Below are 13,674 nucleotides of genomic sequence, written 5' to 3' on the forward strand. Positions count from 1 at the left end.
GTGCATTTAAAAATCTGGGGGTTTTTTTGCTTTTCAGTTTTCTTGAAATCTATAATGAGCGTGTCCGAGATTTGTTAAAACAATCAGACCAAAAGAAACCTTACACACTTCGAGTCCGAGAACACCCTGAAACTGGACCATATGTTCAAGGTGAGAGCATCTGAATTTCAAGTAAATGTGTATCAGGTCTGTATGTATCTTTGCATATGTTCCTGGTCTGATCCTGTGGTGGTTTGGGTGGATTCACCCTTTTGCTTGCAGCTTGCAGCCAAACACAGCCTGCTCTATCACCCTCCCCGCCCCCCCTCACCCAGGGAGTAGGGGAGAGAATTTGGAAAGAAGGGCAAGGACTCACGGGTTGAGATAAAAACTATTTACTAATTAAAAGAAAATGATAATGATAACAACAGTGATAACAGACTATACAAATGAGTGTTACACAGTGCTCACCGCCCGCTGACCAATGCCTGGCCTGTGCCAGCCAGCGATCCCGCAGCTGAGACGGTCCCGAACCAAAACCCCGGAAATGTGAGCCCGAGCGATCCCCGAGAGAATGTGCCCTGTCTTCCGGTCAGCCCTGGTTAATATACTGGCATGACGTGATATGATCTGGAATATTTCATTGGCACAACCAGATGCCAGTTTTGGGTTTTGCTATTCACTGCGCTTCCCCTCCCCAGTCCTAGTGCAGCTGTGAAGCAAACAAACACCGTGGCCTTGAGCTCCAGCAGCAACCAAAAACACCAGTACTGTTATCAACATTCTTCTTATGATATGTCTGAACTGAAACACTGAAAGTAAAATACAGCTCTTCTAATTACTAAAAAGAAAATTAACTCTATCCTAGCAAAACCAGGACAGATCCTAATTGCTTCTTCTCTTCAAGAGTTACTTTCCTCAACTATTTTACTTGTTAGTATGAACATGAGTAATATACTGAGAGTTTTGCCTCTGTTATCCCACTGGCTGGATATCCTGCCCTTTTCTGTTTGCCTTTCCAAGCATAAGTTATGTGAGAGCCAGTGTGTTTTGCTTTCTTTTGTTTTAAAGAAATCTTAACTTGATCAAGAAATCCACCAACATCAGCTCTAAATGTGTTGTACAGGCCAGTGTAAGATCCCTCCATACCTGTTTCAGTCCTTGGCAGCAGTACGTTTACAAAATGCTAATAATAAAAAAGTAGATAAACTCAACTGTTTGGTGTTGGAGGCCAGGCCATGAGAAGCAATTAAAATCTCTATTACCTAGGTGAGAACCCAGTAAGCTTAATTTTCCTTCATTCAACTGAAAAAGGATAGGATGGGTAATGTAGGTGCATTGTACGATGAAAAACATCACACACTTTTAAATTCACATTTGCAACAGCAGCCCGTCTGGTGGCTTTGTGTTTTCTAATGAATCATAGCTTTCAAATCAGGTGACAGAGAATGTATTAAAAAAACCACACATGTATTTTGTCTGTTTCAGTTGTCTTTATTTCAGTTCTTATCTTCTCTCTCTTTTTTTTTTTTTTTTGTACTTCCAGTTCATTTCCAGTTTTGACTGGTGCCTTCACTTCAGTGTTGTGGATAGCTTTAAATTGGAGTTTGGCCATTGTTACTTTGCAAATTGATTAGCTCCTGATGCAAAGTTTGCCTGCTACATTGCCACTTAGCTGACCAACAGCTGACAAAAGGCGTGTCCCTCAAAATCAGTGCACCAGTTCAAAATCATACAGAATACTTCTACAGGGGAGATCAGAAGGAAGAATCTTTTCCAAACTGATGCAAGTTTCAAAAATTAGTGAGTTTGTTTAGAAGGTAAATGCATATCTTAATAATAGATATAATGCAGTATGCATTATATCTAGTAGGCAGAATTCCAAAGTTGCCTGTGGTATCAGCGACTCCAACTGCTTGGCTGGCCACCAAATAGGTAGTAGCACCAGAGAGGTATGCATTAAGCGTGCAAAATGTGTATCACACTGGATTTTATAGGTCCTGTTACATCAGATCAAATACTGATTTGTTCTGGCTTTTAAACAGAGTTGTTCTCTCTGCTTCTTTTGTAAATTCCTTCTGTTCTCCCTGGTTCACTTTTCTCCCTCCCTTTATCACGGGATTACACATCAGATTGTTATCCCCACTTCAGAGATTAAGCCACAATGTGACAACAGATAGGGTGACTTGGTGTGGTGATTGAATGGAGCCCAGAATTCTCAGCTCTCATTCCCTGGGCACCTGCAGTATCAGACACAGTACATCTAACAACCAAAAGTTGTTACCAATTCCTCCTCTCAAAATTTGAAGTAAGCACTTGCTAAGTGTGTAACTTGCACGGTCCTATACACAAGGGACTATCTGGCATTCTGGTTATTTCAGCTGTGCTTTCCCAGTGCATCAGCATCCTGTTTAAGGAGAGTTTCAGAATAGATGCATTAATGGTCTCATTAGTATGGCAAACTTATAATTCTTTGAAAAGCAAGTTCATAGACATTTGGCCTATATTGAGATCTTTCCAAGATTCTCTTTCTACCTGCTTGTTATTGGAGAACTTCATTGTGGAGTATAGATACTAATTGTTTTCTTTTAGCAGCTGCTCATTCACCACACAAGAAAAGGTCTTTAAACTGCTTCCTTCCTTGGCAATTTCCATGCCTTTTCTCAGGCCTTATATCTCCAGTGATTCCTTGGCTACATATATGGAGTTTCCTTGTTTTAAAAGAAAATGAAGTTATAGCTTCTGCCAATGGGCTAGCTTGCCTTTTGTCACTATTCTGTCTTCATCTGGAACCTTCCAGGCCTAATCTGTTACTTCTTTTCCAGTTTGAGTTTTTTGGGTTTTGGGGGGTTTTTTAAAATTTAATTTTACCCCTTTTGAATAAGGATTTTATACTTAGACACAACTAAAAATTTTAAGTGGAATATTTTTATGTTAAGAGTTCTGAAATACCCCATAAAAGTTCCCAAATTATTAGATTTTGTAAAATAAGATGAAAGGATAATGGGAAAAGTTAAACCTAAGTAATATTTGCCAGCTTTGTCCACGTTTTTAAATCCAGTATGAATACTTTATTTTAGAAGATTTTCTCCCTCTGTATCTCATGACAGCCTCCAAAAATCATTGAGTTAATGCCTGTAAGAAGAATTTTAATTTTAATGGTAAATGTGATTCATATTTTTAGAAACACTGCTCACATGCATGAAAAATGAAGTAATTTCTCCGTTGAAGGCGTCATGGGGTGTAATTAGATGCTGTTGTGAAAGCATGTAAACAGAAATGATTTCAGGCTGATGAGTCAGTGGCTTAGGGCAACAGTCAAATGACATAGTTCTTTTTTAGATACGTGTGTGTAAGTATGTATTAATAAATAAATATGCTTATGTACAATTTACACAATTAAGAACTGAAACTGTTTACTTGAGACAATCCTGGCATCTTTTGGGGAGAGAGAGTAATAAAGGAGCTATGATTACATAGCTCCTTTTGGAACTGCACTCGTTAGTTCACATCAAAAATAAGCAGAGGTGAGAAAGTCCAGAGGTCTTTTGAATGCAGGTGAGAAGTACAGTCAGCTTGATTTTTGTAACATCAAATTCAAAAAAATAAAGTGGTTCACAATACTGGTACAAAATGCCCTTCTCAACTGCAGTAATATATTGCTGCAATCAACAATTGCTGATCTGATCTCTGTAATGAGGGTCTTCTACATGCTGAAATAGCCTTTGGCAGTTTTCGATGTAGTCTCTCTGATCCGCAGGATCAGAGCACAAAAATGTTTGCGATAGCTAGATGGCTGAGATGAGAATTATCAGCAAGCTTACTAGAAGGGGAGCTTGTTTGGTATTCCCCTTCCAGCAACTTGCTGTATGGGAGAAAAATGGTGAATATCAGCAAAGCTTAGAAATTTTCCGTTATTTTCCATAGACCAGGTTTGTCAAGGACTAGCATCTGTATTTGCCTCATACTTCTTGCAAGCCGGCAGCAATTATTCAAGAAAACTAAGTGGTTCACAAAACTGTTAAAAAATCCCCTTCTCGACTGCAGTAATATATTGCTGCAGTCAACAATCAAAACCTTAAGAGGTTTGCTGACTTTGATCAGCAGCTCCCCGGTGTACTGTTAGTTTATCAGTTGTGCAGTAGTTGTCAGTGATATCCAGAGTACAGTTAGCACTGGATGAAGAACACAGAGAGAGGAAATTCAGCAAAGTTAACCCCTTTAAGGATGCTTAGGTGCTCTGGGCAATGCAGTTTCCATTTGCAAGTTCAGTCAGGAAGTCCCAGCTCTGAACAGTAAGTATTTTGAATAGTTTCCAGCCCATCATTTTTCCACGTAAAGGCTGTGAGATTGTAGCCTTTAAAATGCTGAAAGTGTTTCAGTGCTTTGAGCTGGAATCGTTTCAAACTTCTCCCTCACAGATGGTTGCACTGTTAAGGAATCAGCCTCTCTTAAATCAGGAAATGATGCAATCTATTTTGTTACTCTGAGACAGATTTCTGGGGGAGATCCTTTCTTACTCCAAGACAAATTTCTAGACGAGCAAGTGTTTTTCATCTTTCTATGGGGCTTGAAAATGATTCTTCTTTTTCTAGCAGCCAACAGAACACTTTGTAATTTCTTTTATCATAGTTTTCAAACAACATTTACAATATGTCATTTACCTTATTGAAAAACTAAATGTTTTGAACTTGGTGCTGGATTCACTATTCCAGTACTTATGGAAATGTAGGTGTGTAAGAATGTCTTCCCTGCTTCCATTTTATAACTGACCTTTTATTCAGTTAAATAAGACTCTGAAAAAGTGTCTGGGAAAACAATATATGATAGTTTCCATATCCTGAGCTTTGAAGATCCCAGTGCTGTTGGAAAAATAATGGGCCTCTTTCTCAAATGGAAAATGTGATGACTTCTGGAATTAATGTATTGTAAAGGGTCACTAGAGAGCTGAAGAAATGCTTTTGTTTGAAAATCATCCTATACTTCGTGTGCATGTGAGTGTGCATGCATGTACACTACAGGGTTTTTTTAAACTGTGAGTGTTCCAAAAATATTTTCTTTTTTTTTCTTCATGTGTATTAGTTGTTAAAGGACTAAAATAAATTCCCATCTTTGGCTCAGATTTTACTTTCATTTAAAGTTAAGCAAGCTGTTATCATGTAAGGATAGACTCTTTCTAAAAATGTCAGAAGTAATTATTTCAGTCTTGATGAATTTTATATTCATCTTGACTTAACATCCTAGCAGTAGATAAATTATTTGATCCAAATAAACCACATTTTTCAGTACTCTCTCTTCACCCACACTTTTGTGGCCTGCAAGAAAACAAACCAAACCTAAATCAGTGCGGGGGGAGTAAGTAGCCCTGGATTCCAGCTCTGAGAGAAAACATTCCAAAAAGGAGTGTTTTACTAGATATTGTAGACAAAGATTTGCTTCATAACTCAGGTAGTTTTGCTGGATACTGTGTGACAAGACTTGCTTCACAAGTCAGTTGTCTTTTTAGGAGTCACAAATGATAATTAAACATCAGACGAGGCATATAAAACTGGATTTATGTGAAATCCAAGCCTGTTGAGGTTAATTTTCTGTGTCTGCTGGAGTTTGCATTTTGCAGGGGGCTGGCAGTGGCACTGCAGCACAGCAGCACAGTGCCCTCCACCGGGGCCACCACCCTCCGACACAGCGGGCTCTGCAATGCACTATTTCCTTCTTTTGTTCTCAGCAGGGTTTTCACCCCCTTAAAAATAAAATCAATTTAAAAAAAAAAAAACCACAAACAAACACAAAAAACAGCTGTGAGCAGAAAATATGAAAAGGCCAGATGTTTCATATGATTATTTGGTTACCCTCTAGGGAGAAAAGAGAGCGAAGACTCCTAAGAGTTGCAGGCTGAAGCCTTAACTAGTTAACTAGTAAATGGTAAATAATCACAGGGGTTGGTTCCTAATTCTGTTAGTTGAGTGAACAGAGCCATTATCCAAAGGCAATGGCCAAAAGCTTCTTTGCAGGATCTATCCCAATTAGTGGCAGTGAGACAGCTGGAAGTTTCTTACGGAGTTTCAGTTACACTGTTTTAAAAATACCATTGCTCTGTAGGCAAATCGGGAAAAGGTCTGTACTTTGAAGTTACAAGGCATTTTTTATACTGATGTCACTGCATCTGAAGGATGAACTACAATTTTTTTTATTTTTTTTTTTTAAGTAAAATAGTTACTCTAGTTGAGAGACTACTTGTAGAATGTACTGGTATCCCAGCAGAACATTCCTATGCTCTGGTGTTGGGGAAATTGTTGGGTAAACTGACTGAAACTGTAACAATTAACTCTTTAAATCTTTGGCAGGATTGACTCAACATTTAGTTACAGACTACAAGCAAGTTGTAGAACTTCTAGAAGAAGGAATAGCTAAAAGGTATTTTACAAACCAAACCAGCTCCATCTTTATTTAACTCTTCTTTCACCAAATGTTGATTCCAATGATGTTTATTTTACTGACAATGTTGCCAACGCTTTGTCGCGACAGGATGTCAGATTTGCTGATCCTGCACATGACATACATGTAAGATGTTACGTATCCTCATATCATCCACAATAAGAGCTACAAGTTCTCATGAACTTGCTTCTTCAAAACTGATCCCATGCTGACCTATCTACAAAATTCAACCATCTGTCTGGGATAAAAAATGCATGCCAGGAAACCATTTTGCTGTAAACAAACTTCTGTTTTTCTCCTCCACGTGCTCATGACATTTTAGACTGTCTAGCTTTTAACTCACTTGTTAGTGTAACTTAAGGAGTTAAAAATACTGAAAAGATAGTATTTTTAAATTTTATTTATAATAGTATTTATTTTATAATTATTTGTTTTAAATTTTATCATTATCTTATTAAGTTCTTAGTCCAAATCACGCACATTTGCTAGGAGAGAACTGTGGGAATTGGCACACCAGTGAAGCCAATGATTTGGGCTGTCATTACTCAAGACACTTCTTTGTGTTTTCAATGGGGAGCCTTGAATACCAATACAACTGTCATTACAGTGATGGAAAAAGGTCATACTTGAAAGGATCCTCCAAATACAAATCACATTTCCAAAACTGATACTAAGTCTTATCATAAGAGAGGTTGAGATTTTAGAATATCAGTGATGCTGGGAAGTAATTGAAAACTAATCTGCATTTTCACAAAAACATAGAATATACAGCAGGGATAGGTTTGCTGCTTCTGCTTGTAGCAATCAATAGATGCAATTCTATGGTAAGTAGAGACTTTTTCAGAACAACAAAATTACAGTTTGTCTATTAGTGTAATCCTACAGTCATCTCATTGCTAAGGAAGTAGAAGATGTACAGAAAACAAAATCAGAGGTTCAGTATTTTTGTGTGTAAGTTTTTGTGATGCTGAAGTTTCAGACTTTGTCACTTGCATGAAACCAAGCAAATTCTTCTTTTTCTGAGTAACTTCTCAAAAACTTATTTGGAATTTACAGGAAACTCCTATTTACCTATAGTCTTTATTTTTATGAAATATTCTGTAGAGTATTTATTAGCACATTATAAATGCAAACAAACTAATTTAAAATATCTACAGTCTGGAAAGTGTTGCCATCAGCAAGATCTTAGCTATGAAGAAGGTGGGGAAAAGGTTGCCATTGCCCTGTATGGCTGGAGGCAGGAGAGAAGCAGATGGGGCATGATGGCTCCAGGTCCGAAGCTACCCTTGAATGTGGGTGGTGCCTTTCAGAGGGGAGAGGGCAACTCCTGTACTAACAAGCATTTTTTGAAGACACTTTTTCTACCAGTTGGTTTTATCAGGCCATCTCCAGCCCTGCTCTGGCTGCACCTGTCCATTAAAAAATAAACAAATATGTTTTACAACATGCAATCTTTTTTTTTTGTTGTAACTCTCAGTGCTATTATTTTTCTTCTCTTGACACTTTGTAAGACTCGGTCTCAAATGCTTAAGAATACATTTTTTAAAATGCAGGAAATAAAAATTTCTAAATTTCCAGAACCATAGCCCCAATGATGTGTAAAGCAAAACAACCAATGAATCTAGATAATATTATTAGAACAGTTAAAAATAATAAAATGTACCCCACATGCCGTGATGAAATAGAATGTATGAAAAACTAACACAATACATTCTCCCATAAAAATGCTCACATGGATTGTGAGTAGTTGAGATGTGAACTGGCCCTCCAGTTACCCTGTGTATTGTCAGAGGTGAGAAGTGGTTGGCTGTGGAGTCTCCTTCTCTGGAGATGCTCCAAACCCGCCTGGATGCAGCCCTGTGCAACCTGCTGCAGGTGAACCTGCCTTGGCAGGGAGGTTGGACTGGATGATCTCCTGAGGTCCCTTCCAACCCCCACCATTCTGTGATTCTGTGAAGTGAGTACTAATACTTCTGTCTCCAAATACTGGGGCATTTTCTGTTTCTCTTTTGCTTTAGAAACTTCAGTGCTGTTCCCTTATATTCTCTGGCCACCGTAGAGCTGTTTTCTCTCTTCTACCCATTACTTAATTGTTTGTCTTCCTCCTCCAGTATCTGGAGACTAGTTTGCATTCTCCTGCTTCTTCAGCTTAGGCTCACTTACAACCATGATTCCCTGGACTGCCTGTAGCTTTTGGCAGTGCCTGCTCACATGCTGTGGAGGTGTAGGAAGCAGAGGGCAATAGGGAGGAGAGTCCTGGCTTTGCCCTCCTGCAGCAGGCGCTCAGCAGTGTGCGCACAGCTGCAGCTCTCTGCTCTCCAGTGCAACTGGTCTCTGTGCTACTCTGACAGATGGCCTCGTAACAAGAATGTGATGCCACAGTCCTTGTCTGCACTACTAAAATTACCTGTGTTGTTGAGGGTAAGCTTGTCAAAACTGATGCTAAAAGCTGTGTATCTAACTGATATACAAGGCAAGCTACAAGAATGACAAAGAAAAAGACCAGTGACCTGGCTTCTGCTCTAGGCAAACTCCTGCTTTCTTTGGGTTTGTCTAAGCAAAACAACAACAAAGGAAGTAAAATTTCCAAAAGTTTGTGTTACAGAGACAACGGGAGAGTGCTACTGCTCCTCCTCCTGTGTCTGTTACCTGCTAGCTAGATGACTGGTCTGTCGATGTGGTAAAGCCAAGCAAGTGCTACACGAGTGAATTACAGCATTCATTTGGTACTCATATGAGTAGACTTGCTAATCTTGTCGGACTCCTCTAACAGTGTAAAGCTACTGTATCAACTCTGTGACAGAAGGGAGCCCCAGCAGTGGCGTGTGAAGCTTTTTGGACCCTTTGAGGTGCCAAGAAGTAGAAATGGGGACAATATGGAGAAAATGTACTGGGCCAGTACATTCAGTGATGTTGGGGGTGAGCTGGACGGTGCTGTTGCTGGCTGTACTTCTCTGCTGTGTTCTACCCTTATGCAACACCTTACACTTATGCAGTAAGCTACTTTAGGATATTTCTTCACAGTGCTGCTGGTGGACTAAAACACCTCGAACTGACTCTCAGTTTCCACTCTTCCAGGTCCTCTGCCAAATACTGTGATCAGATCCAAGAGTACAGCCTACCACATTTTTCAATTTTCACATCTTCATTTATCTGCTGTATTTGTTATTTTTGCTTTCCCGGAATACAGGGAAATAAGCTTTTGTAATTGAATTGTTTGTTCTTCTTTCTAGAATCACAGCAGCTACGCATATTCACAATGCCAGCAGCAGATCCCATGCTATCTTCACCATCCACTACACTCAGGTTAGCTAAAAATAATCCAACTTTCTTTAAACTCTCAAAAAGCATTGTTCAATGTGTTGTGCATTGTTTTCTTGTCACTGTTTTGTGCTGTTTGTAATAATCTCAGTGGAAGCTGCTACTTACTTCATTTGGATCACACTGCAGATGTGTTACACTTCCTACACCACCTGATGTGTTGTTTACTCAAGAATTCTTGTTCCTTTATGCAAGCTTATAGTCAGAACTGATGCCAAAGACTCACTGTGAAAAGAAATGTTTAAAGTTTTAATCAGCCCTTTGAAATGCAATACTCCTAGGATGCTGTGAAAATTATGGGTCGATATATTTGAAGTTATGTTTTGTCACACTTGTTTAGGATCCTAAATTGAAGTATAGCATTAGTTTAACACCAAAATTTTATATCTGTCCAGCTTTTCAGATGTGCTCATCTCTTTAGAATTTGGCATCCAGTACTCTCGCAGAGACAATGCAGCCTTTCTCTGCAGGAATTATATCCTTCCCTGGCAGGGAAGTTGTTTAGTGATCCAATAGACCTTTTCTATCTCACACTTCTAACATCCTGCAATCACAGAACATTTTGGGATTTTTTTCAGTAGTTTCACAAAAGATCTTTGGAATACATTAGTGGAAAATAACTCTGCAAGATCTACAAGAAAGCCTTTCACAGTCACTAGCCAGTAAAGGTTTTTTTCAAGGGGAAATCGGCATAAGAGACTAGTTTCTCTGTTGGGTGAGAAAGCTGTTGAGTTAATGGTTTGAACATTGTCAGTGGGTAAAGGTCACAAAGAAAGACAGTGAGACAGTTATATGTGCAACTCAGTTTCAAACAAAAGAGCACATCTATTTTATTTTTATTAATTAATTAAGAGGAATAATCTTCCTTATTTGTATTTTTCTCTTCAGGCTATATTGGAGAACAATCTCCCCTCTGAAATTGCGAGCAAGATCAACTTAGTGGACCTTGCAGGCAGGTAATAATATACTGAGGGGCAAAAAGGTAATTTTCTCTGAAGATGCTGGCAGTATCGCCTTACAAGATGAAATTTAATATTTTTAAACTTCATTAAACTAACAATAACCCCGACTTTTGTATACAGTAACAAGGAACATTGAGCTAATAATGTTTCTGTCATCTGTTCTTCTGCATTGGGTATTGGATTTCACTGGAGAAGGGAATTCCTGGGTCCTCACATCCAATACTGTGCTGTTACATAAATTTAAGATAATTCCATTCAACTCTATTTTCTTATTAGTGACTTTTCCAGTAGTTATTGATGGAATTACCGAATCTGAACTTGAACAGAGGGAGGAAAGAAAGGAATATATTCCTCACAGATGTCTAGCAAGGGTGGGAGAAAATAGTCATATCTCACTTCTTATGTTGTTCATGTTGCCTGAGTTCCTAAATCTCTGATCTTAGCTATGCATTTCAGTGAGAAACACATTGTTGTGCTGGATGTGACAGAGAATGGAAAGATGGAAGTTGTGCTGAAGAGTTATAGAACAGTTGGAGAACAGGGCATTTTTTTCTTTCTCAAGAACATAAATTGCTATGCATGTCTGAGCAGAGGAAGTAGTGTTGAGGGGATATGCAGACTTTGCACCAAGCCAGTCTACCCTTGAGAGTTGTGAAATGTTGTTTTGGTTGTTTTTTGTTTTTTTTTTAATTCAGGACCACTATGGTTGGGTTGCCCAGTTCAGGCTTGAATTTATGTTTTGATGGGTCTTTAACAGCAGCTTGCTCCAATGACCTTTGCTTATGGTTGTTTTGACTTTCTGAACCAGTGAGCAATGTAAAGTGTTCAAAGCATATGTGTTTTTAATTACAAAGCTTGCAATTTCTGTTCTCTCGTATGTCAGGAAAATACATAATGTTCTCATATTTATTGTATGTTAGTAATTAAACATTTTTGATTGGCTTGCATTGTCTTTTCCATGCTTATGTGCTACAGTGAAAGAGCTGATCCCAGTTACTGTAAAGACCGAATTACCGAAGGTGCCAATATTAACAAGTCATTAGTTACCCTTGGAATTGTCATCTCCACTTTAGGTAAGCACAGTAGTTCTTCATATTGAAGGGTGATAAAAGCATAGGACTCACTCACCATGTGCTGTGTCTTAATGTTTATTTATATTTACAACAAAAAGTGAACAGAACAGCTGTGTGGTATCTTCATAAACTTTAATGACATCTAAGAAAATTAAATAACAATGACAGAAAAACATAACCCCTTTCCTGAGTTCTGTGGTTATTCTCCTTCAGCACAAAATTCACAGATGTTCAGCAGCTGCCAGAGCATAAACACCATAACAAGCGAAGGGGAGAGCAGTCATGTGGACAGTCCTTCCACAGGCAGTGTCAGTGGGACCAGGCGACCAGCTTACATCCCATACCGTGACTCCATCCTCACCTGGCTTCTGAAGGACAGTCTAGGGGGCAACTCCAAGACCATTATGATTGCTAGTGAGTTTGGTTTCTATTAGTTGTTACCATTTTGCACTACATTTCCCCCTTAAAATACATCTCTACTGCAGTGAGAAGACAGCTATATCACTTATGATCTGTCCTTGTAAAGATTTTAATAAATACTTTATAGTATATTCAAGGAAATGAAAAGGCATGCTGATTGTGCATGAATTTAAGCTTAAGAGTCTTTCCAAGGTCATAGCTTTAATTCAAAGTGATTTATTCAGTTATATATACAATGTTGAGATGTTATCTGTGATGAAATATCCCTAAGGATATTTTTGTTTTGTTTTTTAAAGAAGCAAGACTAAACAAATCTACCTTTTTGAAAAGTGAAGGGCTAAACTGATTACTTTTTTAAATAGTGTTTCTTTTCTATTTGTTTTCTGCCTGTAGCTATCTCTCCTGCCAGCTCCAGTTACAATGAGACAATGAGTACCTTGAGATATGCTTCAAATGCCAAAAATATTATTAACAAGCCTAGAGTGAATGAGGTGAGGCCTTGAATTCTGCTTTTCATTCTTGTTCTGTTTTGTTGTATGTATTATTTAAGGGGTTTTTTTTCAGTATATCCACTCTGTGAATAAAATTCATGCCTCCTGTTCCCATGTTAATGAGAGCTAAGTAGTAGCCTGGATATTACAGAAATAATTTCCTTGATCCCCTGCAGCTTAAATCATTTAGAATTTCACACCTATTTTACAGTCTTCATTTCTGTCCATTGAGTTTCAGTCCTCCTCTTTGAATTGTTATGACATGTATGTTTACTCTGTGCCTTTATCCTAAATATTGGCAGTTACAGATCTGTTAGGATTATTCATTACTATTCGACCTAAGTGCATAAATCTTGCAACTCTTCCTTTTGGCATGTTAAATAAACTCTGTTAAGATTGCAAAGTCAAGAATTAAGAAGTTAATATGCCAGGCCTAAGGTAGCCTATGTAGTCCAATTTGTTTTTTCAGTACACAAAATGATGAAGCCTTTAAATATTTTTGCCACAGAATCCCAGCTTCATTCATTGCACAAAATAGGCCTGTTTCGGGTATGAACTCTGACTGTATGGCAGACTCATCTATTCAATTGTGCAGTGGTCCTTCACAGGCTGCACAAGTTAAAAGGTGGCAGGGTATTAAGGGAAGAGTCTGATGCTGCCTTGCACAACTGGATTCTGTTGCTACCTCTGATACAGCATTTTTGTTCAATGCTAGTCCAGATGCTCAAAGAAAACTTTCAATGTATGCTTGTTCCTCATTTTCCACCCTTAACCCCTGTCCAAATTTATCAAATGGGGAAAACATAACCTCTGCCAAAGACATGCTGATAAACAGATTGATTAGCAGCTGTGGAGGGTTGATACATTATAGTGATGGGAACCAAGATAAAGAAATCCATGGGGAAATTAATAATGCTGTCTGTCTTCACAGCAAAATTCAAGTAGCATATAATAATCAAGATCTACAATCACACATGCTATATATATTGAAAA

General features: G+C 38.4%; 1 protein-coding gene across 1 annotated transcript in view; it reads left to right on the forward strand.

Moving 5' to 3' along the window:
- The window catches only part of STARD9 (StAR related lipid transfer domain containing 9), a gene marked incomplete at its 5' end in the record, with an annotated part of 95,454 nt that overhangs the window by 36,576 nt on the left and 45,204 nt on the right, over nt 1-13,674 (forward strand). Inside the window, 7 exons of the mRNA XM_010170742.1 lie at nt 38-150; nt 6,324-6,393; nt 9,648-9,720; nt 10,624-10,691; nt 11,673-11,770; nt 11,984-12,184; nt 12,584-12,681. Coding sequence (XP_010169044.1) covers nt 38-150; nt 6,324-6,393; nt 9,648-9,720; nt 10,624-10,691; nt 11,673-11,770; nt 11,984-12,184; nt 12,584-12,681 — 721 coding nt within the window. The remainder of the gene's footprint in view (nt 1-37; nt 151-6,323; nt 6,394-9,647; nt 9,721-10,623; nt 10,692-11,672; nt 11,771-11,983; nt 12,185-12,583; nt 12,682-13,674) is intronic.

Source organism: Antrostomus carolinensis, unplaced genomic scaffold (assembly GCF_000700745.2).
Source record: "Antrostomus carolinensis isolate BGI_N321 unplaced genomic scaffold, ASM70074v2 scaffold8226, whole genome shotgun sequence".
Taxonomy (NCBI): Eukaryota; Metazoa; Chordata; class Aves; order Caprimulgiformes; family Caprimulgidae; genus Antrostomus; species Antrostomus carolinensis.